Consider the following 24,627-nt stretch of genomic DNA (forward strand, 5'->3'; position numbering starts at 1 on the left):
CTCTGCAAATTTGCTGACGTTTAAGGTTTATTGATATATGGAGAAAGAAAAAGAAATAAACAAATTTCATGTTCAGTACCACAGAAAATGAATTCGAACTACTTACTGGGATGTTCCTGTTGGTTATTGAATCTTACTGCACTGAAAGGTAAAAAGAAAAGAAAACAGGAATCAGTTTGTTTGCTTACCAATAAATGACACTTATGGAATGTAACGTATTTGGCAAATACAAAGACACGGAGATAGACAGTTCACAGTACACAGTACACAGTAGGTTAATGTGTTTCAATGTAAATTACTGCAAATTCTTGCAGTTTCCCTTTGCAATGAAGGTGGAGCGTTTTACTTTGTGAAAATTATTGTTGTGGATTTTTTTTATACTATGTAATTTAATTACTATTAAACAACACTCCAAGTTTCAAAATCTTTGAATGCCCTTTGCATTAGGATAACTTAGTAGCACCAAAATCTAGACATATTGGGTAGCTGCTTGTGTGCGTAAAAATACGCCATCCAATCCAATGGACTCTTGCTTCAATAAAAAGGACCGGGCGGTTCTATCACACAGAAATGACAATAAACGATAGAGAGCTTCGGTCCAACTTCACTCAACACAAGCAAGCTTTCTTTATTATCTGCTTTTTATTTAGATACTGTATCTTTTAACGCTAAAACATGGACGTCGTTTGATCTAAAATCGCCTGTTTATTCAAAGAAAATCCCCCCAAAAAATATGGCTTGGGGAAAGTGATAAAGGACGTCTAAAATGATATCGGAACTGCCATATTTTCGTAGAAGCTTGCACTTGGAGAAGTTTGTGCATCACCTGTGTTTTAACAAGGAGTGAGTATGCGCTCCAGCAATGCAGCGGAGCTCGACCACGCAGGAGATCGTCGGTGATCTTCTGGGAAGGTTCCCGATCCTCGAGTACAACTCAAGTTTCATGTTTAATCAAACCAACCGAACATGGAGTGATTTACAGGACCTCGTGGAACTAGATATGACAGACTTGGTCGGAGACGGATCGGCAGTCCTAAGAATCCTCATCTCCAGTATTTATTCAGTGGTGTGCGCTCTGGGTCTAATCGGCAACGTCCTCGTCCTGCATCTCATGAAATCCAAGCAAGCTTGGAAAAAGTCGTCCATCAACCTGTTTGTTACCGGTTTAGCCATCACCGATTTTCAGTTTGTTTTAACTCTGCCCTTCTGGGCAATAGAAAACGCCATGGACTTCACGTGGTTATTTGGGAAAGCCATGTGTAAGATAGTGTCATACGTGACTGCCATGAACATGTACGCCAGCGTGTTCTTCCTGACCGCCATGAGCGTGGCCAGGTACTGCTGCGTGGCCTCGGCGCTGGAGAGCCGGAGACGCCGGCTGCGCTTTTCTGCGCGCTGGATGAGTGTGGTTATATGGTTATCTGCGGTGGTCGCCGCGCTTCCCAACGCGATCTTCTCCACGACAGCCTCCGTTTCCAACGAGGAACTGTGCCTGGTCAAATTCCCCGACCGGAGCGGCGACGCACAGTTCTGGCTGGGTTTATATCACGCACAGAAGGTTCTCCTGGGGTTCCTCGTCCCTTTTGGAATCATCTCCGTGTGTTACTTGCTCCTCCTGCGCTTCATAACTAACAAAAACGTCAACACCTCCAGCGCAAAGAGACGTTCAAAAGTTACGAAGTCGGTAACTATAGTGGTCCTGTCGTTTTTCTTGTGCTGGCTACCGAACCACGCACTGACCACATGGGGTATACTGATCAAATTAAATGCGATCCATTTCAGCTACGAGTATTACACCACGCAGGTGTATATCTTCCCAGTCACCGTCTGCTTGGCACACTCTAACAGCTGCCTCAATCCCATATTGTACTGCTTGATGAGAAGAGAATTTAGAAAAGCTTTGAAAAAGCTCTTTTGGCAAATGACTTCGCCGTCTGTCACTAATATGCGACCCTTTACCGCCTCCACAAAGCATGATCACGAAGAACAGGGGCAGGTTCTGGTCCCGCTCAGTCGAGCTGAGCCGCCTCTTATTTTTTATCCACCTGGGGCTGTTATTTATAATGGAAAAAACGACCTTCTGCCCAACAGTACGTAAAAACGTTTATCAGAATATTCGATGTACAACCGATTAATCTGCCCCGTAGTATTTACATTCTCTATACGTTTACCTTTCAGTGTTTTTTTGTATACAACTTGCCTTCTTTTCAATGGGCTAGTTCCTTTGCTTTGACAATGTTCAGCTTTTGACTGTAAATAAGTTATTTTTGCATATCCGTTTTTTGTTTGTTTGTTTCAAAAAGATGTAATGAGAATTGGATTGTAAACATTTAAAGCATACGTTTGAATATTTGGACAAAGCCACGAAGCTCATCTCAAGTAATTTATATATTCACAGTTGCATTTTACAAATGTACAGTGTATTTATGTGTATAACCTGTCAATAAGTGGACAAAATCTTTGTGTTCAGAGTTATTATGAGCCAAAAGTTCCAAAACATGCTTGTATTAAGATCACTCTATGTCAATGAAACAAGCTTTATGGTCAGAAAAGAAAAAAACATTCACTACCACAAAAAAAGAGAAAGAAATAAAGCAAATGCAGGTAATTGATTCAGCTCCGTTTATCACAACTGTTAACCTCATATCCTGGTGAGAGATTTACTTCATAAAATCTTAACATGCAATTAATTTGAGGTCATCTTGGGTGATTTCTCATTATATCTTTCCTGTGAAGGCACATGAAGTGGACAGATATGACCTTTAATAACCTGCTCTTAGACCCACAGGTACCGTTTGCTTTCTCCCACTCAGCAAATGCCAAGCAATATGGTAATTCCATTTGTATAACTTTCACAGCACCTAAAATAACTGTTTGGCGCACAGAAGACAGGCCACTACAAAGATACAAAGACAGACGATGTGTTTATTCACCGGTCAGACCAAGTTCAATCTACATGTTTTATGAAGAGAGCGATGAAGAGGCAGCCGATGAGGGACACCGTTGAAGCTGATAGCACCACTACCACAACACTGCCGGCCAGGTTCACCAGAGCCCCCAGTCCAGCTCCTACTATGATCTGGGCCAGCTGCACCATGCAGGTAATGGCAGCGCAGTCCGCCCCCATGCCGCGTCCCTGGACAGAGGGGTCCTTGCTGCCCCGTCTTCTCTGATTCTGTAGGACACGAGAATTTAGAGAGAAGGAGACGACAAGTCCTGTATCAAGTGCATAAATGATTAGTTACTTTAGATGGGTTTCTTTGAGCTAAAGTAGCCAGAAGAATCCATATGAAGGAAAAAAGTGATATGTTGGCTAATTTGTTGCTAAATTAAACAATACTAACTTAATAGTTTTATTACAAATAAGTAAGTTTTTCTTAATATATACCACTAGCCTTTGGTACTTGGGCTCTATGGTGAAAATCAAATGTTTGTTTCAAGGAGAAAACGTAATTTTTATACCACTTAAAATCAACACCAAGTGTAACTCATTCTAAGTTGTGGGGCTTGATAAGTTTGCAATGCAACTCTCCATTCACGACCTTTCTCATTAGTCCTGTAAACGCACTGCCTTCTCCGGCAAGAGGCAGTGACTCATTTAAGCAAATGATTGAGGCTTCCTCTGACATATAACATTGTTTGGAGAATTACCATGAAAGACATCAAATTAATGTTTTCAGGGTTTTTTTTGGTCAGATTGCTGACAAAAATGCTTCATTATAGATTATACTATGAGTTGATTGGATTACTGCCCTTAGGGCATTTAGCAAACCTCCCCCACCCACCCTCAAGAGACTAATAGCTCATTTTTACTACCACTTCATTAAAAATTTTAATCTCACGAGTAAACCTGAGTGGCCAACACCTCAGGCAGGCATCTAGTCAAAGTCAGATATATACTGATGATTAAAGGCTCTGTACAGTTTACAGGTTCAGTTTGCAGATGGACCTAGATTATTTCATACTGAGCATTTGCCAGTAATATGTGTCTTAGATTTACAAGAGGTCCAAATTCCTGTCTCTGACATTTCCAGTGGCCACAACAGCTGAGCCATTAAGTCTCATCTGTCTTGAGGTGTTAGGATCCAATTCTTTGAAATTTTCAGCTCCACATCTCAGAATACAAAACATTTTATTGCAAAAACCTAAATGTTTACACTAGTCTACCTATTTGTATAAATTCACAATAAATATAGGCTTCTTCATATTTAGCAAATACCCCACTGGCTAAATAAGAATTTTCCCAAGAATCATTAGTATACTTCAAGCACATGTTGATAGCATACATATTTTGATATATTTTCATTGAATTACTTTTAGGTTTTAGAATTTTAGACATATAAGTGATTACTCTTATTATGTTTGGAAGATCAGGTTCAGCACTGTTTGTTCAATTGCCTACCGTGGATGAGACACATTATAGATAAGAGAAGCATGAATGGATACAGTCTGTGTATAACAGTGTCTGTTTTGGATGACAGGGGAGGAATGTTAAGTTAAAGTTTCCCTTCATGAATTACAGAAGGATAGGCTAAGCTCTGATGGAAAGGGTTCAATTATTATTGCCCTCCCCTCCTGTGCTATGGGCTCCAGTGCAATTGCGCACCACCCAGAACCTGTATTGTCTCACCAGTGCAATAGAATAGGCTTCCATAGAAGTGTTTCAAATAAAGAATATGAAATAAAGTGTACCAGTGTAGTGTCTAGTCATGGTCAGGGCATCCCATTGTCGGGAAGCCCTCCGAAGTCTAAAATTTCTCTTGTACTTTATATTTTACAACTCAATATTTTCACAATACTCAATATTTTCAGTAAAATGAGTCATATCCAGTCTCTGACACACTTATCAGCACACATTATAAAACTCATTTGCCTTTCAAAAGGGAAAGTAACAATCCACTAGCAAGTACAATAGCAATCCAAGAGCTTTGCAATATGCTTTTATCACATAGAGAATAAAGCTGCACAGAGCGAGCCTTTCTTTCTAGCATGGCCTGATACTGACCTCCTCTTCCTTATGGTACTCTGAGATAAGGTTGAATGGAATGGTATAAAGGGTGCTGGACATCACACCAAACACAGTGCACAGTGTCAGTGTGGAAATGATGTTGGGAAACAGGCCGATCAGACTGGTGCCCAGTCCAAATGAGAAGTATCCTAAAAAGTAGAGTCCCTTCAGGCCAATGTAGGGCAGCAGCAGTCTCTGTACATCTGTGCACAAGAACATTTCACAGAATAAATACGTTGGCTTGTAATATCTAAAACGATGCTCTATATTAAGTGTGTGTCTTACGTAACAGATCAGACATTCAGAGCAGAGTTCACACTTTAAATAATCAGTGGATCATCTAATGCTTTTAGCATGCAGTATGTTTGGTCATTGAACAAAACTGAGTCAATAAGTCATTGGAATAGCCCTCTGAAACCTGGTCCTTAAGAATAAATACCCAGAAAGAATCCTTTCAGTCATTTAGATTAATGACAGCATTTCTCTGACTCTGATTCACAGACAGAGAGAGAGAGACAGAGAGAGATTGCTGCTGCACAGGCAGGTATATTGACAGGTGGTCTAATAGGACCAGTGGGCAATGCACTCACATCAGGGGGCAGGAACACTTACAGGAGTAGAGAGCGGAGGACACGGCGTTGATGCACAGACCCCAGCAGCCCACCTCCACACCCCTCTCATAGGTGACATACGCGGTGGAATTGTGAGCCGCATACGGGTTCCCCTTATACACAATCTAGAAGTAGCATGCACAGACATCATCAGACACCACTGCCATTCTGTAAAGGGCAGAGCAACAACAGGTGACAGCGGGGGAGGGCTGTGTGTCAATTAGTCAACATCTATCAATGGGGGGTCCATCACTAATAATGCAAGCCTCCTAAAATATAAAGCTCCTTGATTTAATCACAGCTAGTGGGGAAAAGCCTGAATGGGCCCAGTGTATGATAATAGCTTATACATCAGTTATTCTGCTGGGAGCAGCATGGGTTGTTTTTAGTGCATTTGACATCCTACTGAGAGAGCTTTAAATATTAAATATTTTCTCTCCGGCAACAAACAGGAAAAAATGGCGTTGCATTCATACCTACATATATACATGCACAGATGAAGGACCTCTGTCTGAAACATGCTTTTGTGCTATACTGTGATTTTTTTTATCATATATGAAGATGAAGGACCTCTGTCTAAAAATGTTCTGTTTCTCTGGAAATTCTGTGTACTGCACTACAATTTTGAAAAATGAGAGAGAGAGAGAGAGAGAGAGAGAGAGAGAGAGAAAGAGAGAGAGAGAGAGAGAGAGAGAGAGAGATACACACACACACGCGCACACACACACACACACACACACACACACACACACACACACACACTCAATGTCCACTTTATTAGAGACACCATCTCTTTTACGATTGCATAAATTCAGGTGAGCAAGTTTGCACTGGTTCAGTTTCCACACCAGTCCCCATTACAATCAGGACAATCATGTGATTTGAGCAACTTCAAATGAGGTATGATCATCGGGCAGCATGACCAGCAAAAGCTGCCAACTCCGTGGGGTTTCCTTGTGCTGTGGTGTCCAGACCATACCGAGGCTGGTGTGACTGAGGAAAATATTCAGCAAAAATGGCTCCTGTAGTCATAAAAACATGTTGATGGAAGGTTTCATAGGAGAATGTCAGGAATCATTCTGACAAACAGGCAACGCACAGGCAATGAAAAATGCAGTCACATACAACCCTGTTGCTCTATGTAACGTGCCCGAATACACAACATCAATCATACCTTATTCTTCCTCACGCTTTGTCCTTCTACTAGAGGTCTTGGAATTTCATGGTGCAGCTTTTCTTGTTTTTTTATAGGAATGTCTGGTCTGAGATTTGTGTAATTCCTGGGATTTGTTAGAGCCACTCCTCCATCTTAGGGGACAAAGCCTCCAGCGCCCCTCACCACTGGGACAAGCTTGACGCCGATCTGCTACCTTCTGTTTCCTCTTTCACTCCCTTGTATTTTTACAGCTTCTCGTAGTCCTTCTCTCCACCTTGTCCCCCATCACGATGTCTGGTAGGTTTGCTATCACTTATCTTAGCCTGGTTATTCTCCATCGCTCTCTGTGGCTCCTCCCACTTGGAATATGGGTGTCCAGCTAGCATATGTTACTGTATATGACCCCTGCCACTCCTTAGTGTCTCTCACAGTATATGCGTCTCCTGCCCGGATGTTGTCCTGCTACTAGGAGCTGAATTGTCTCACAGACTACTTTGCATTGTCTGGCCGCTTGTCTAGTGTGATCTTGTCTACCAGACTTGTCTGATCTGTTGTGATTCATCCCTGCTCTGATCAGCCTGGCACATAAGTTATTTTATCTTGTGCAGTTATGATTTGTTGATAGAGCTTGATGCCGGCCATGTACAGGTGGCTAATTGACGTCCTTATGCCACCATCACTGATGATCTATTTGTGTGGATGATCATAACTAAGGTAACTACCGTCAACTACTGTTGCAAGACTCCTCTGACTTAGTGGAAAGCTATCATCAGGCAGTATGCCAGCAGTCATGAATACAATACCCTAAGTTACAGAATACAAGCTATAGGTCACTTCTGCTGACCCAACATCTGTGGTCAGTGATTAAGAGCACCACAAGTTCCCAGAGCAGAAACCATTCGGCATCTCAACAGCAGATGTCCAAGAGTACGTAAGGAACATTAAGACCTGGGTAGACATGATTCATGATCGCTTGTACAAACTAACAGCTCTGCTGGTCAGCCGGCAAAACAAATGAATCACTAGTTCAATCACTAATTCCCAGATTCCCAGGTTCAACTACAAGATATATACAGAAGAATATATATATATACATACACACACACACACACACACACACACACACACACACTGGATGGCAACTTTATTTGACACACTCATTTAAACACACTCTGCAATGAACTGCTGCAATTTATCATGGCACAGACTCCACTAGGTGTTGAAATTGATTCGCAGGGATGTTGATCTGTGTGGACAGCGTATCTTCTTGTAGTTACTACAAATAAAATGGAGGTACTGACCTGAATAGCCTGTTCTGCCAGAGATGCTCTGTAGGATTAAAATATGGGGACTGTGAAGTCCAGGTAAGCAAGGAACGTTGGTGAAACTACTCCATGAACATTAGTGCACTTCCACCAGCCTGAAGTGTTGACACCTGACGGGAGGCCTCATCGATCCTGCTGCTTGCACTGAACTTTGACCCTTACATCAGCATGGTGCAAGAGGAATCTGGATTCATCTGACCAGGTGATGTATTTCCACTGCTCAGCGACCCAACTGTTGTGATCTTTTGCCTACTGGAGTCTTGCCTTTCTGTAACCCTTAGGCAGACTATCTGCTGTTAAAGCCCATATGTGCTACAGCACGATGAATTGTGTGTTCAGGCATGTTAATTTATACTAGTATATACTGTATGTTAGTGTAAATATAGGTTAACATATTCTGCATACAGGTACACCTGTAAACACAGCTGAAAACATCAGAGATTATGGATTCTTCCTACGCTACCTCCATCTGACAGTTTACTATAGTACATTGAAGTACTTGAAGACTATGAAACACTTCTCAAAGTTTTAGTTACTGCTACAACTCTTTTTCCATATAATTTCTGTGTATCTCATTAGCATGAGCTTAATTTCACAGCATGAGATTCTAACCCTGCTGGACCGTCAGTGTCATTTAGCACTGGCAAAATAACTGAATCATTCAATTCATTCAGTTAAATTCATCAGGATGGTCTGTCAGATGGCTGACTGTATGTATCTATCCCAGTTGAACAATAATTAAGGGTAGTTGTGCCAAAAAGCTCGCAATTTGTTTTTCCCTATGGCATAATGAATGCAGCTCTTCTATAGCTGGTAATGAAAATAATTAGAAGGACTGGTTAGTGAATTAGGATGAATGGAAGGCATATAAAATAGAACCATTGGAAGTACCATCCCATCATGAAAGCAATCATGTGATGTAGCTATAATGTGATGGATGTCCTCCAGAAACCTTTATGTTACTGGGCGTATAAATGTTTATAACTGTGTATTTCCTACGAAAATGATACATTTTTGCTTGTTTTACCTTAGTTCATGTTTCACCTGTTCAGAAAACAGCTACATTGACAATCTACTGTTAATCTACTGTCCTTTTAAGACTCCCAATATTTTAAGGTTGATCTTTAGATCCCCATGGAATGAATGAAAATTCTTTAACTGGTTTCACCACCTTAAATTTTAGAAGCACTTTGCTTGCACAATTGATGAAGGACCTCTGTCCAATCCATTCTGAAGTACCGCGTGAAGTTCAATGCAATTGTCTGTCTGGCTCTCTGTCTGTCTGTCTATCCACACATACCAGCATCATACTTAACAAAAGATGTTACTAACCTGCCCCATGAAGTCAGTGAAGAAGAGCATGTTACACAGGAAAGCAGTCCAGCCCAGCAGGTGACTCACACACAGGCAACGGTACTGACTGGGCATGTTGATCATGGCGGATAGTAACGATCTTAGAGTCATCCTCTTCTGTACCTGCAACACACACATACACACATACACACACACACACACACACACACACACACACACACACACACACACACACGAGCAGGCACACGCACACACACGCGCACACACGTGCAGAAACACACCAAATTAATAATGAAAATTACCCATACACAGACCCATAAAGCCATTTACAAAAGTAAATCTCTACTCTAAGGCCTTTGGGGCCGTGTTTGAAATAAGAAGCTTTGCTAAAATTACAAAAAGAACTCTTTTATGTTGCCAGGTGTAAATGCCAAATTTTTTTAACTCCATGCTTATTTTACTGATATTGTGCTGATGGCAGATATCACGCTGCAGGGCACGTGATTACAGAACCACTTATCAAAGGGTCCATGGATCCCTTTAAGAAATTACATTTTATCTAAATGAGGCAGGGAAAATAAGATTAAGTAAGCATCTGTAGTCATTTCATTACCATAGATATCATCTTTAGTTTCCACCACCCCCTCTAATCTTAAAAGACTCCAACATAATGAGGCAGAAATGATGGAAATCTGAAAAGTTAATTACCTGGTCCTAAGAGCACAGGAAGAGGCCTAATAGAAAATAGGCTACATCATTAGGAAACATAATTGGCAAAGAATTCAGCCAGATATTCATAGGAGTTTGTCTTTCATTATGTTACCTCTGCTTGTTACCTGCCTACCTCGTACAGCCTTTATCAACCAACGTGAAACAACGTGAAACTGCTCCTCTCGGTGAGAAAGAGACTCAGGAGGTCATGAAATGCACCCTAATCAGTTCAAACTGTCTTTTCATTTTACACAGGCGGCCGTTGCTCTAGTGACATCATTCCTTGTCTGCCGTTGAGACTCGCATAAAAGCAGAAGGCAACAATTAATCTGTTAATGTTCACGTTGGTCTAGTGAACAAGGGAAGATAAAGGCCCTGATTATGTATTTCCAATTGTATTATTCCATGTGTCATATGCATTGTGTCATGAAAAGTCGTCCGAGAGACGTATGGCGTGTCCTTTCATTAGAGCTGAAACGATGGTCTCGCACTGCAGTTCCTTCCTCTGAACGAGCCTGGTGTGTGCTGCTAAATCTCCATAAACCTAATCATCCATGAACCACTGCAGATGGCTGAGGGTTTAGCTCCCTCCTTCAAACGCAGCGTTAGGGAAGAGACTATACTACAGCCCCTTGCTTGGTTTAAATATGATACTGAACTCCAAAACCCCTACACGTAAGCATTCTCTAGGCCAGGTCTCCCAGCACCATTAGCTCCGTGTGGATCAGGGCGCCACGTGGAGGTGTATACAGACAGTGAGCTCTGGGGCAGACGTCTAAGGGACAGATGGTCTGTGTGAGGCCAGCAGTTAATCATTGATGGAGCTCAGAATAGCAGCATTACTGTGACATCTCAGGTTTTTCCTCCCCTAAACCATATCTTTCACAGTAGCACTAAAAACATGGTTGTCAGTAACTTAACAGCAGAAGTTGTTAGTTTCTGGATGCAGAGCACACACTAGCGATTTCAACAGATACTGTCTTTCAGTATTCTAAAAGTTGAACAGGTAGTCTACTTCAGAGGGAGGTATTGCTCTGGAATAACTTAAACCTGCACGATTCATTCTTGGAGAGCTGTTTCACAGTAATGAACCCCATCAGTGAATAGAGAGCCACATCTCGTATGACTCACATGGCACATTTCAGGCTTAAGAAGCAAGACTATGGCTTCACAAAGAGCATGTCTGATTTTTGCTACAGAGGCTGAAGACATTAATCTAGAAAGACATTAATTTCTAGAAATCAAAACAACGTTTTAGAACCCTGATCAGGACAAAGAAATAGACCATGCTTTCACACCCTTGATAATTTTATCCTTCCTCTTCCTTTGAATACTTTTAAGAAGCTGAAAGAAGGTGGAAGGGTCTACAGAAGACAGGCAGCAGGGTGGAGTGTCATGACCCACCTCTCTGTTGACACTGGAGGTGACCGAGTTGGCCTCGCTGAGTGCAGAGAAGGATCGGGGGCGGAGCTCTGCCGGGGGCGGAGTTTCCCCGGGCAGGGCTGTGCCATAGGCAGCACTGCCCGTGCCCAGCAGCGGGGCGGCCGGCCCGAACGGGTCAGGCACAGGCTGCTTGAACAGAGGCGCCTCAGGGATGCTGAAGAGGTGTAGAGTGAGGAAGAAGATCCACGTCAGCGCCGAGAAGAAATAGATCACCTGGTACTCAGAGCCCAGCAGGACGCCCAGAGCTGTGTGGGCCCAGTCCATCGCCCCAGTCAGGTAGCCAAAGGCTCCGCCCAGACCTGTGGTGCAACATGAAATAAGTGATGTGGTTTTGGCATAACAAAAAACATGTGAATATGCTGTTGCAGCCTTTCTGTACTGCTAATCTGGGGTACAACAAACTAGAGTAAATCTAGCTGGAAGAAAATGTAAAATTACTCCCAGTGGGCAAAGTTTTTAGGAATGTACCCCAATAACCTTATTATTATTGTTCTTATAGGAGCAAAAGGTGGTTTTATAAAATTTTAGACTGAAGGGCCTCAGTGCAAGCAGAAATTATATCAAATTTTGACATTGAACATTTCCTGAAATTAAAATTTTGATTTGCAATAAAAATACTAGCTGTAGCAATGTCATGTGTAATTCAGATCCATCTGATGAGATTTAAGGGGGTTGAAGACCATTGCAAAGCACTGTACATGATCTATATTCAGGGCTTTGCTAGCAAGTTCGAATTTATATATCAGGTGAGCAAAACGTATATTATAGCAAAAAAAAAACAAAAAACAAAACAGTAGTACCATATTCCCCAGTGCTGTTGGGAATTTACAGATCTAATAGATTAACGGGTGTAGTTCATATATATCAAAAGCATATTGACACAAACCAAAATGAGATGCTTGACCATACAAAGCACAAGTCCATCCTAACTTATTACACAGACTCACAGCTGTTCTTCATGCAGAACAAAACAAATATCAGCCTTGCAAAATTGGACCTGGGCCTTCTGGAACAGGACCTGATGCAAATCAGTTTGGATAACAAAACAATTCAGAAAAATACATTAGTAGTAATTCCAGAATTGTATTCGATCAGATTTAGGAGAAAATGGATTTGGAGATTATTCTTCGTAAAAGGCCCTGAATGCAACAGCCAAGGCTCAATCACATAAAGCACGTGGAAAACCCGAGAGGCTCTAGCTGGAGTGTACAAACTGAAGTCAAAACTCTTGCTTTTTATTTGAGTAGTGTAATTAAATTACACTACTCAAATAAAAAGGAAGAGTTTTGTCTTCAGTGATTGACAAATCTAATTATTGAAATCTAATCATTTCAATCAGTGAAATTTGTATAAAATGCAACCTTCATGCAAATAAACAAATACATATTCATGCATGCACATGTACACGTGAAAACACACACACATACACACACCCACCCACTTACCCGCCCACACACACACACACACACACACACACACACACGGCCTAGAGCTGTAGTTTGAACTGGTCATATGCATATCAACCCATGATCCCAACACATGACTAACCCTGCACTGGATTAGTACATACTGAGCATGCTCAGAGCGCTCTGTGCCTGTTTCCTGTATTCTCACACACCGTATTATACATATCTCACATACTTGCATATCTCTCCCCACCAGTTTCACTGAACTGCAGTAAATATTTTGAGCACCAGCCCCCCAGGCTATCTGTTCTCTTTACATTTCCATGTTACCAAGTTACACTCCATCATCCTTTCAACCCTCACCTCAGTTTTTCATTTACATATGATTTCCTACAATTAAGGGTAATTTTTTCTCAGTGTTTACCTGCTTTTTTGCTCTTTTATGTTATGAAATCATAATCCACATGTGAACTTGCAGAACTCGTCACCAACCTCTAATTCAAACGCTTGTGCAAGAAATACACTAGAAATTTGGAGTTAGGGAAACGCGAACGGTTTTCAAAATCGCCTGGCTAATTCCTTCTTAATGCAACAAAAGCCCAGCAGAGACCCTGTCACCACTAATTAGATGCTGGGCTTTATTACGTCAGTAGAAGCCAAGGGCATGCAGCCTGCTGAACCTTCTGTGCGACCAGAAACCCAGAGTGAGCTGCAGATACAAAGGCCTGTGCTCCACTCCAACCCAAGAGTCACTTACAGTCATGTGCTGCCAGAACTTCAAAAGCCACCTGGGAATAAGAATTTACCTCACATTCTGAGAGTGATAAACAATCGCCCAGTGTTACAAAATGTCTTTACAACAGCTATATAAAATGTCTTGGTCTTGAAATTATAAGACAGTGGAAAACAGAAGGAGAAGAGCTAAATGAATTAGAGATCTGAATTAGATATCTGTGTGTGCAATGAATCTTACTGAATGTTTACTTAAATGTGAACACACTACGAAATTACAGAATTTTCTGCTTTACAAGTATACAACTTCAGGAAAGTTATTACCATGATGTGTATATGTAACTGCATATAATGTGAAGCAATTTGACGCACAACGCACAGTCTGTGGGATTCTAGCTGGTGGCTTGTGCTACATCACCAGTCACACACAGACAGAGAATCAACGTTTAAAGCATTTTCCACAGCATGGAAGAGGAAGATACAAAACAGAAATCTGCTGTCAATCCAATAAATGTCAAGATCACTTTATAGCCTTCTCTGAAACTCCCTGATGTGATTCTCGGAGACCACAAATATATCCTTTGACATAAAAGGGTATAAAAGACAAAGAGGCACGTTTTATAGCAATACAAGCACTGGCCATTCCCAGTTACCTACCTTTTATGGTATTGAGATTACCAGAGAGAAAGTGAGAGAGAGAGAGAGAGAGAGAAATAGAGAGAGAGAAATAGAGCGAGAGAGAGCGAGAGAGAGAGAGGCAGAGGTTGGGATAAGACAATGAAAGGGTGAAGAGTCAGATAAACATTGTTGCTACATTGCATAAATGTTTGTAAGCAGTTACACATCTACAATAGAATATATCTACAGCAGGAAGCATTCAGTGCAGATGTGAACTGGACACGTGGGGGCATTCAGGAATTTTCCCTTACCAGTAAATAGGGCATGATAGTGAAGACCTCTTTCCTTGTCCTCGTAAGAGCACACATCAAACAGATAGGCTTTCACCGGCCCGTCTATGAAGTCTGCCGCAAAGTCAAAGAGCACCACTCCAATCATCACCACCGCGATGGCCCAGATCTTCCTCACACCCCTGGTTGGTATTACGGCTGCAACAGCGAGAGCACATTTGCAGCGTCAACTTCAATAAACACGCTCTTAACGGACGCGAGTACACAAATTCTACATCCCAAGATCCTCGGCTTTCAATTAGGTGAAACCTTTTCAGAAATGCACTTACGGCTCACCAAAACAGATACCAAGTACCAAGATGCTTCTTTCATTTAAATTCTCTAAATTCTCTTTGAATGGTACTCACATACATAAATGTCTAGACAGGGTGCTGTAACACAGTAAATGTTAAGAAGAACAGGACATCATAAAACAGCAGGAAAAAGACCAATGTAGTAAACAAGTAAATACAACAATAAATTAAGTACTGTCTGTTCTTTAGATCTATAGAATTCAGATAATTATGATCTAGATATAAATAATAAATAGAATTATTTAATTTAAATTCAAAGCAAATCAAGGTCTCCTTCAGTGTATGATCTTCGATGTAAACATGCTGTTATTGCTACTTTAATTAATGTGTAATTTAGAAAATATTTTCCAAAAAATATGCTAAATATTTTAAAGCATACCTAGAAGAAAATGCACATAATGAAGCTCTGATTCCAGACAGTTTTTGACATTTTTTCCAACATGCACTGCTGTTTCACACACACAGGCATTTCATATCCTCAGAACAAGCAAGCAATACACACAGGGACATACCAACAATACAGACAGGAAAAAAAGCAAAAAGACACAGATTAACAAAAACAGACAACGCCATAATATCTGGCCGCTCAAAGGTAATTCCGTAATATCCAGTCAGCTAAAGCTTCCGTGATCGAGGCACTTAAGTTACCTGTGACACCTCACCTGTTACCACTGCATCTCCGTTAAGGAACATGGTGATGCCCACCAGCATCATGACTCCCAGGGACAGGATGTAGGGTCTCCTCCGGCCCCAGGAGGAGCGGCAGTAGTCACTGGCCGAGCCGATGACCGGCTGCAAGGTGAAACCCAGCAGGGGGCTGATGAGCCAAACCAGGCTGTAGAGGCTCCGTGGCAGCCCCACGCTGAGCAGCACGGGCGTGACGAACGCCGCCTCCACTGCGTAGCAGAACTCCCGTCCGAACATCACCATGGCGTGCATGACGAGCCGGCCCCGTGACCTCCGCTCGGGCTGCGGTGGCACCCCCGACCCCTCGGCGTGGGCCTGGGCCCCTTTGGATGTTCTGCCCAGCGAGTGGGGCTCCAGAGCGCTAATGTGGCTGCCCAGCTGGGGGAAGCCATGGGGCTTGTCCTCGGTGAGAAGAGTCATGGCGTTCGGCTCTCACTGGTCAGCAAGCTCCTGAAACGAGTAGCTGCTAATTAGGACCACATCGCTGAACTAAGAGCATGCAGGAGGAGCACTTTACTACCACTCGAGATGAGGTCTGGACTGAGCAGAGTTAAGGCAAGTCCAGTTTTTTTCTTCTGCCTCCCAGTTGTAAGCACGTGATAAAGATTAAGAGCCGAGAGGTCATTCTCACTTTACATGGAATTTCTACCTACAAAAGAATGAGCATTGAGAATCAGTGTTGGTATGATGAGATAATAGTTGTGACCAGGCACAATTAAAGGGTAATCTGTGAGCACATGTTTGTTTATGGAAAAAAAAAATTACCTTCAAGGTATAATTGGCAGGATCACAGCTTAACCTTTAGCAGCAGCCTACGTACAAGGGCTCTTTTGTGGACTCTTTCTGCTGTGGCGTGTGCACATTAAGTTTATCAAATGATGCAGCATGTGATCTCAAACTTCAGCAGGAGGGAGGGGGGTTCCAGTGTACAATGAAAGTTCAAGAATTTAAAGACACAACGATGGAGACACCATGTCTGCTATGTACTACGTCCAAGAAAACTTGTTCCTTGAGTTCCAAATAACTTGCAGGTTTAGATGTGGACTTGTGTAAAAACAGATCACTCACAAGCATTATGAGACACTTTTTGGCAGAGAAACCACTTTTTATTACTGATAATTCAGAGTGAGAGGGAAGCAGCCAGGCCATGGCTCACTAAAGTCGTCGCTTAGAGCCACTCGGATTAAAATGTCACATTTTTAGCATATCTGCACTTACATGGCTTTACACTGCAGTGGTTATGACACGCATCTCAAGTTCCATCAATTAGTTCCATCAATTTACTCTCAAGAGTGCATGACTTTGAAAGGCCTTCTCTAATACAGTATATAAACAACACTGCAAAGATGCAAGATTGACTTAATCTACAAGTCCTGTCTTGTTATAATGCAGGGCAACAAATAAACAAAGTATAACTTATTCAATTATTGAAACTAATAAACACAGTATGTCAAGCTAATGTGAAAATTCGAGTTGCTTTAGAGTTAAGATTTAAGGTTGGTGGTGATCTAAATATTCAATTACATTTAGATTTTATACTGTGTCCTCAAACATTTTAACCAAAGGGGACTGTGGGGAGGAAAAGGGATAAAAATAACAAAAAAATTTAAGTTTGTAGTTTGCGGACATGTTAGTTAGTAACTTAGCCACTTGAAAACTTCTTGATTTGTTTTAAATATTTGTTTTATTTTTAATATTTTGCCTCATTCTGCTCCATCATTTTCTTTGCATCTTGATTGTAATCTTTAAGTAGCCAATAACTCTTGATATGCAACACACACAGTCGTGCACACGCCCTGCACACAAAGGGACAGCAGGAATCATATTGTGGGTTGAATACTCTTGATGATCCTTTTGGTTGACGTTATTTCACGTGTTCTCATAAGGGGATGCACAAGATGACAATGTAGGCCAATGTAGTTGCAATGGGAAAATGGGACATTGAGTCCATTGTGTGGGTGAACATTTTTACTTGCTCAAGTATAAGCAGCACTGTTAGTTTGAAGACAGGTAAGTGGGTGGCCAACATGAAGCTAAGCACTCTGTAGTATGGAGACCCCTGTTCTTAAGCAGTGGACTGCTCCTATTTGACTAAATAATAAGACATTAAACAAAACAAACTCGAATATTTTAATTATTCATATGGACAATATATTCCGATTAGAATGTAAAAATGAAATTTTTACTGTTTTTTATCATCTTTTTGAAATGATTCAATTCAAGTTTCAACTTTGTGTGTAGCTGGAGTCAGTAAAGATGCACCAAAAATGTGCTAAGAACCAAAATAGCGTGACAAATCCCTTTAAAAACCCAAGGGACATGTCAAAAGTGTTTGTATTGTCAGGAAATATGATTAAATGACTCAAAACCCAACCAGACCGTCTCATATCTGAGAACGGTCTGGCCGGCTGTGGTCTTAATATTCCAACAGGCAGGCTTGACTGACAGCCCACAGCCCGCTGCTCGAGCAGAGTTGAATGTGATGGCGAATGAACAGAGAATGACTAATCATACACGTATTATCCTAACAATGAGGAGGCCGATGCAAATAACTCAGAGTCTCAGGCAGCGTTGCAGCCTCGCCCGTGTCTGATGGAAGGATTTTATGGTTTCCATCAGGATAGAAAAAAGGCTACAGATTTATGCCCAACCAGCTGATACATGGATGGTGAAAAACTGCAAACACTTCAGTGCCAAAAATAGCTTTTCATGTCAGTTCTTGTCAGTGTAGCCTGATCCAATACAGGTTTTAATACGTTTGAAACTTGGGAATCACAAGGTAATTTTAATGTTGGTGCCTCCGAGTCCTTAACAAAACTGCTCTTTAAAAGTTTGTGGAATAAGAAAGCCCACTGAATATTACTTACATTACATTACTACTGAATATTTATTACTACTGAAAATCAACCCTCGTGTTGCTCGTACATGGGAGAAAGATAAACTCTGCCCAGCTGTCCATAACTTCTAAATTTTATTATTATATATTATTATATATTTATATAGGGAGGGAGGAATTGGATTGAGCACTGTGAAGCTTTTTTTCACACCTTCGTGAAAAAGGACAGGTCACGAGTTCACGATTTCCAACCTGGGATAGTCAAACCAGCAGCAATCACTCTGAAGTTCTAATCACAACGCGCTAAATTATTAAATGCCCCAGGTAAAGTTTTTCAGTTGCATCCATAATTAATAGGCTTAATGACAAACATGATTGCAGAGCAAAATGTTAAGAAGATTCGTCTTAAATTAATTCGTCTCCGCATGTCTCCCCCTGATGGAGGCTAATCACGGTAAAGTAGAGCGTTTAAAGGACGTGAGCGGGGAGCGTGGAGGAACCGCTGGGAAGCAGCCATCACCACTCTAAACCGCAGTAGCCTGTGGATCACAGGAAGGTTATTCTGAGCTTAAACACTCCAGGGGCGAGAGGGGGCGGAGCCACCGCGTCGCTCAGCCTGTTCTTCTGCCAATCCAGGCCGTCTACAAACGTGCTTTGGCCTCGTTGCACTCCACCACGCCGGCGGACACCAGACGCTCGATCTCGGCCGGCTGGAAGCCGTACTCCTCCAGCACGGGGCGGGTGTGCTCCCCGATGAATGGGTCACGAGACAGGGAGGGCTGGGCGGGCGAGCGGGAGAGCACCGGTGCCGGCCGGGGGCTCACCTCCCCCTGGGTGTTGCGGAGGAAGGACCCCCGCTCCTGGTTATGAGGATGCAGGCCGACCTCGTCCAGAGAAAGCACAGGGGTGACGCAGGCATCCGTCCCATCAAAGATGCGACTCCACTCCGCCTGGGTTTTCGTGGCAAACACCTGCGTGAATGTCCGTTTCAGCTCTGGCCAATCAGAGACGCTCATCTGGTTTGGGAGGTCAGCTGCTTTCAATCCCAACCCTGGAGTAGACATGCATTGGTAAAAAAAATCTAAACTTAATAATAAAAAAAGATAACGGAATTATAAAGAGCCATAATATATTCTGATCCAAAATTTGAAAAAAACTAAGTGTGCATTGGCTCAAACAAGCTGGCGAGTAAATGGGAACTCGTATGTACATTCTGCCAAGCATAATGTGGTTTCTGCCTAATCAAAAAGATCAATATTGTTGCGCAGAAGGAACAGGGTAACCTTGAAGAATTTGTGGTCAGAACTATGCAGGAGTTTTGTAGACGTCTGGCACTACACACTGCTGGGGAAATTATTCACTATGTGCCAAATACGTATCCAATTTAAACATAAATGTGAGCTGTAAAGACTGCAAGATTAATTAAATGTGTAATTTGGCAATTCAGCAGTAATTTATCAGTACTGATCACAATGTCGTCTTGAAAAACACTTGAATGTGAATCCAAATTATGTAAATTATGAAGTTTACATATACAAAGTATATGTGTGTATTTATACAAAAGTAAACAATAAAAATGTTTTATTCTAAGTTGATTTTTATGGTCGGAATATCACATTTCATGTCTCAATTACTGCAAAATTAATTTAAATTAATATCACCTTCATGTCTTAACCTCATAAGCACTGTGTATATGGGCAGTGATGAACCCATCATTAGTATTTGACAATATCACCTACGTCCTAGCATACAAAGTTCAGAGCGTGATAAGCGAAAGCAAAGGCCCCTCAGTGTACTAACCTTGAATGAGCTGATCATAAAACTGAGGCTCGATGGCCCCCACTGCTACGTACTTCCCGTCCGCAGTGCAGTACGTGTCGTAGAACGGAGCCCCGCTGTCCAGTAGGTTCTGGCCCCGGGGCCGATTCCACAGGCCGGTGCTCTGAGACTTCCACACGAAGGAGCCCAAGTATGCAGACCCCTCCACCTGGATAAAAACACACGGAGTGGCTCACGTCGGCTTAATCCACATTAGATCATTCACATTTCAGCAGGATTTTAGTTATACATGCAACCCCAAGTCTCAAGAAAACCCCATACTTTTGGGATCTAAAATGTCATCATAGATTTATGCTGCTACAGTTTAACTATCAGTATATGGCTGAATAAATTGAGTGGTTTGTCATTTTGAATTTCCAGAGCTGAAGGCACAAAAAAAATTTAAACATTAACCCAAAATTATGTAAATATCATAAGCATACATAATAATGTTGGGTTGAATGTTTCATAATTGCAATGTTTTAATAAGGTTTTATTAAAACCAGCCTTATATTAATAAAAACATGCACATTTTCAAAGGTTTGTTTTAGTCCAGGTGTGCTGCTCATGGTAAAAGAGTTTCACCCAGAGACACAAAAGACTACACGTCTGTACAGTTAGTCCAGGTGTGCTGCTCATGGTAAAGAGTTTCACCCAGAGACACAAAAGACTACACGTCTGTACAGTTAGTCCAGGTGTGCTGCTCATGGTAAAAGAGTTTCACCCAGAGACACAAAAGACTACACGTCTGTACAGTAATGGCTGTGTCCCATTCTTCCACACGCACTCATGAAAGCCACTCCTCAAGAGTGCACGCCGTCGAGCAGAAAAGGGCAGACTTCACATCTACTAAAGCCACTCAAAATCGAGAATATAAACACAAGTGGTTGTGTAGTTAGGGCAAAATGACAGGCAAGAAAAAAAATGTCTGGCCTGTCCAAAAAAGAAAAACAGGACTACAAAGAGAGGACAAAACGGTCTTAATGGCCTCAATCCAGCAATATTGAACGGCAGAGTTTTGTGCACTGGAATAAAAAAAAAAGGAAGTAGAAATAGCACAGATGCCATTAAACGAGGCGTCTCTACATCTGCCCTTCACATCGTCAGGGACGTGTGTTTGTGCTTACTCATCAATTAGCCTGATACCCACAGCAACACATTTATTAGGAACACCTATGATGCATATACACTTAGTGGTCACTTTACTCAATGCACATATATCTTATAGTGGCATTTTAGAGATATATAATACAGCCCAACTGTTACATGCCCAATATGTCAGCCCTCTGCTCAGAGACCAAGCATTACTCAAGGGCTAGATGGTGGCCCGTGCAGTCTATGCCTCTGACTAAGTCTCTAAACAGCACAGCTGCATGAAGTTTCCTAATCAAGTGGGTGGTGAATGTACGGCAGTGCACATCAGGCTAAAAACGGCCCTGGAGCTGAAAAGGAACGAACCATGCTGGCGTCGATGACCTGGCCCCGGCCCGACCTGCTTCTCTCCAGCAGGGCCAGAACCACCCCCAAGGCACACGTTAGGCCTCCGCCCGCAAAGTCCGCCAGCAGGTTGAGCGGTGCGTATGGCTTCTCCGAGCTACGGCCCAGCATGGACAGCATCCCTGGCAGGCCAGGAGGCGGAGCCAGAGAGGATAAGCATACAGAAAGACGCAGGCACACACAACCCGCCAAAACAAAAGTTCACTGTTAGCACCAGACTCCAATTAGCACCAGATGACAGGAAACATTTAGGGAATTGTACATAAACTCCATGAGGACTATTCGTTCTTATAATGATTTAACCTACCATCAAAGCATTCATTAACATCAAAATAGCCTGAATATACAGCTGATCATTAGCAGATATTCATAAAATATTCAAGTTTATATATAATCAAAGGTAATAAAACAAAATGTGTACAAGATTTTAAAAAGAAATAATGCACTTTATATAACGCACTGCATAATTATAAATAATGCAGTTTAAAGCACTAAATATGAAAATAACTGCTAGACATTAACCACATCCCTACAACACAAAGATCAGAACAGAACCCTTTTTATTAATAATTATTTAAATTTTTTGAAACACTACTATTCAATCAATTAAATCAATATATGAGAAGTGCATACGACAGGAAACACATACCGGACATGGCCAGGTAGTTTATATCATGCCCAGCAGCCTTGGCGTAACAGCCTGTCTGGCCATAGCCCGTGAGGCGAGCATAGATCAGCCCAGGATTCTCCCTCAGCAGCTCCTCTGGGCCTAAGCCCAACTTCTCCATCACCCCTTCAACATAGAGCATAGAGCAGCCGCCTAGAGCTGACTTGACAGCAAGAGCTTCATAGTGAGAACACTGGAGCTCAAAGGAGACGGGCACAAGAATGCTAATAACTCCAACTCACCTTTCCGAAAAGGTTCAAGAACCACATCAGATTTAATGCACAGTGTTTTCAGAACCTCTACACCCTCAGGGCTCTTGAGGTTCAAGGTCACAGAGCGTTTGCCCCTCGCTTGAGTATCGACCGTCATTGCGACCTTTGTTCGATCTATACGGATCACCTTGGCCCCGAAGTCTGCCAGTATCATTCCACAGAACGGTGCAGGAGCTAGTCCAGCTAGCTCAATAACGCGCACTCCTGCCAGTGCCATCATAGAACCTGTTAAAACAAGAAAACTATATATTTAAAGAGGTATAACAGTACACAAAAATCATGGTCTGATTCTCATCACAATTTGGAGTCCAACAAATGCAATGCATAAGGCTAAGATTATTTTCATTTTTTTAAACTTGGACATCACTCAGTCTTACCTGGGGTTATGGGGTTTGTTATGGCTCAGAGCAGTGAATTAAGCAGTACAATGTAAAATGTAAACAGTGAACACATTCTTGCGTAGTTCATATATTTTTTCATGTATGGCAGATAAAAAACAAAAAAGTTCTCCTTATTAGAGTACAGAATAAACAGGATAAAGATCCCCCAGACAACATTTCAACATCTAGATACTGCTGAAAAGCAGCAAGTATGAGGGTTTTGTTGTTGTTTAGACTTATCACTCTCACGCAGGTAGCTACCACATTTGTGCAAACTGCAGGCTAGCCGGCACACACGTTTCTGTTGCTCTACTGAGAAAACCTTATATAATGGTATAAGATACAATGAAAGTTAACCTACGTTAAAATGAACATTAATAACTAACTAGCTAGTTAACTCACCTATTTGTACCTAGAGTTATTCAGGTCATAGTTCATTTAACCGAGCCAAAGTAATATCTGACGGAAATACAATAATCCAGCATGCATTTTAAAATCACTTGGCAAACAACCGTAAGATATGTGCTAAATAATCGAGGAAATGCATGTTACATAACGGACGTAGCTGCTACCTTGTAAAAAATACACTCCAAACTTCGGACCAAAGCAGAGGCAACTTGTTTGGCGCCCGTGAGTGATGTCACTCGCGCAATGAGTTGTGGGAATTGTATTTCTTCCTACTGTGACCCGTCCTATGTCTGAGCTGTTTCTCTTTCATTTCATAAAACGATTGCTTAAATCTGCTTTTAGCTTGATTTAAATATATTTCTTAGAAATCGATAAGGTGGACCTATTTAAAGTTTTATTGCACTTAGACAATTTTATAAAGTGTGACAATAACAGGCTTATCATCAAAATGTTTTGTCTGCTATATTAAATCATCAACTGCTAAGAGCAAAATTTTGAGAAAACACTGACAAAAATGTTATCGTTATATTCTCATGACAGGAACAAATATTATGCTTGTTATTATTCTTGTTTGTTCTTGCTTGTTATTATGCTTTCAGTTTCGTGTTTAGAATTCTAGTCCAAATAATTATTGGGCCATGCAAGGGAAAAGGAGTGAAGGTTTTTATTCCCCATCTGACATTGAGCTTTTATCCCTTTGCCTACGCCGAGTTCTTGCTTGATAGAACCGTTAAAGTGTCTTTTCCTGCTTCAGTAAATCAGAATAGCTTAGAAAATATTAACAAAAATAACATATCTCCCGACGGTCACATAGCTGTACACTTGGAATGTGTATCCATATGGAGATATTTTGTATCTCTTGTGAGACTCCCAGCTGTAAAAGTGTAAAAGCAATCAGAAGTAAACTTACCCTCTCACAAAGAAGTGCTGCTATTCTTTTCCCTCACACTGCAGCATGAAAGACATTTGATTGCCCCATAGATGAAGGGGAAGAGGCATGAGTTGTTTTCATCAATGGCCTAATGAGCCAGAGAATGAGTCAGAGAAAAATAGACATGGATTAAATGGTCATGTTTCTAAAGTAAGGAGTTATGG

At 41.7% G+C, this 24,627-nt stretch overlaps 3 protein-coding genes across 7 annotated transcripts; 1 reads left to right on the forward strand and 2 right to left on the reverse strand.

Annotated features, from left to right (window-relative positions):
• Positions 1 to 597: 597 nt before the first annotated feature.
• rxfp3 (relaxin family peptide receptor 3) lies at positions 598 to 2,632 on the forward strand. Its single transcript, XM_076979642.1, has one exon. It carries the CDS (start codon positions 863 to 865, stop codon positions 2,096 to 2,098), a length of 1,236 nt encoding a protein of 411 aa, XP_076835757.1. The 5' UTR covers positions 598 to 862; the 3' UTR covers positions 2,099 to 2,632.
• A 273-nt stretch (positions 2,633 to 2,905) lies between these two features.
• Positions 2,906 to 16,074, reverse strand: slc45a2 (solute carrier family 45 member 2). Its single transcript, XM_076979641.1, has 7 exons — positions 15,630 to 16,074; positions 14,636 to 14,812; positions 11,530 to 11,867; positions 9,433 to 9,576; positions 5,621 to 5,744; positions 5,006 to 5,211; positions 2,906 to 3,175 (listed from the first exon to the last, which is right to left on the reverse strand). The coding sequence occupies exons 1-7, from the start codon at positions 16,072 to 16,074 to the stop codon at positions 2,948 to 2,950; spliced, it is 1,662 nt and encodes a 553-aa protein (XP_076835756.1). The 3' UTR covers positions 2,906 to 2,947.
• Positions 15,967 to 23,787, reverse strand: amacr (alpha-methylacyl-CoA racemase). Of its 5 annotated transcripts, XM_076979647.1 has the most exons (7): positions 23,697 to 23,787; positions 22,715 to 22,969; positions 22,455 to 22,598; positions 21,767 to 21,927; positions 20,291 to 20,477; positions 19,315 to 19,541; positions 15,967 to 16,104 (listed from the first exon to the last, which is right to left on the reverse strand). In XM_076979647.1, the coding sequence occupies exons 2-7, from the start codon at positions 22,962 to 22,964 to the stop codon at positions 16,087 to 16,089; spliced, it is 987 nt and encodes a 328-aa protein (XP_076835762.1). In that variant the 5' UTR covers positions 22,965 to 22,969; positions 23,697 to 23,787; the 3' UTR covers positions 15,967 to 16,086. The 5 variants fall into 5 exon arrangements, with proteins under 5 accessions (XP_076835762.1, XP_076835758.1, XP_076835761.1 ...); XM_076979643.1 differs by lacking the exon at positions 15,967 to 16,104 and having other exon boundaries at positions 16,734 to 19,541; XM_076979646.1 differs by lacking the exons at positions 15,967 to 16,104; positions 23,697 to 23,787 and adding an exon at positions 23,527 to 23,690 and having other exon boundaries at positions 16,734 to 19,541; positions 22,715 to 22,948.
• Between the last annotated feature and the right edge of the window lie 840 nt (positions 23,788 to 24,627).

This window comes from Brachyhypopomus gauderio, chromosome 18, assembly GCF_052324685.1.
Source record: "Brachyhypopomus gauderio isolate BG-103 chromosome 18, BGAUD_0.2, whole genome shotgun sequence".
NCBI classification, from domain to species: domain Eukaryota; kingdom Metazoa; phylum Chordata; class Actinopteri; order Gymnotiformes; family Hypopomidae; genus Brachyhypopomus; species Brachyhypopomus gauderio.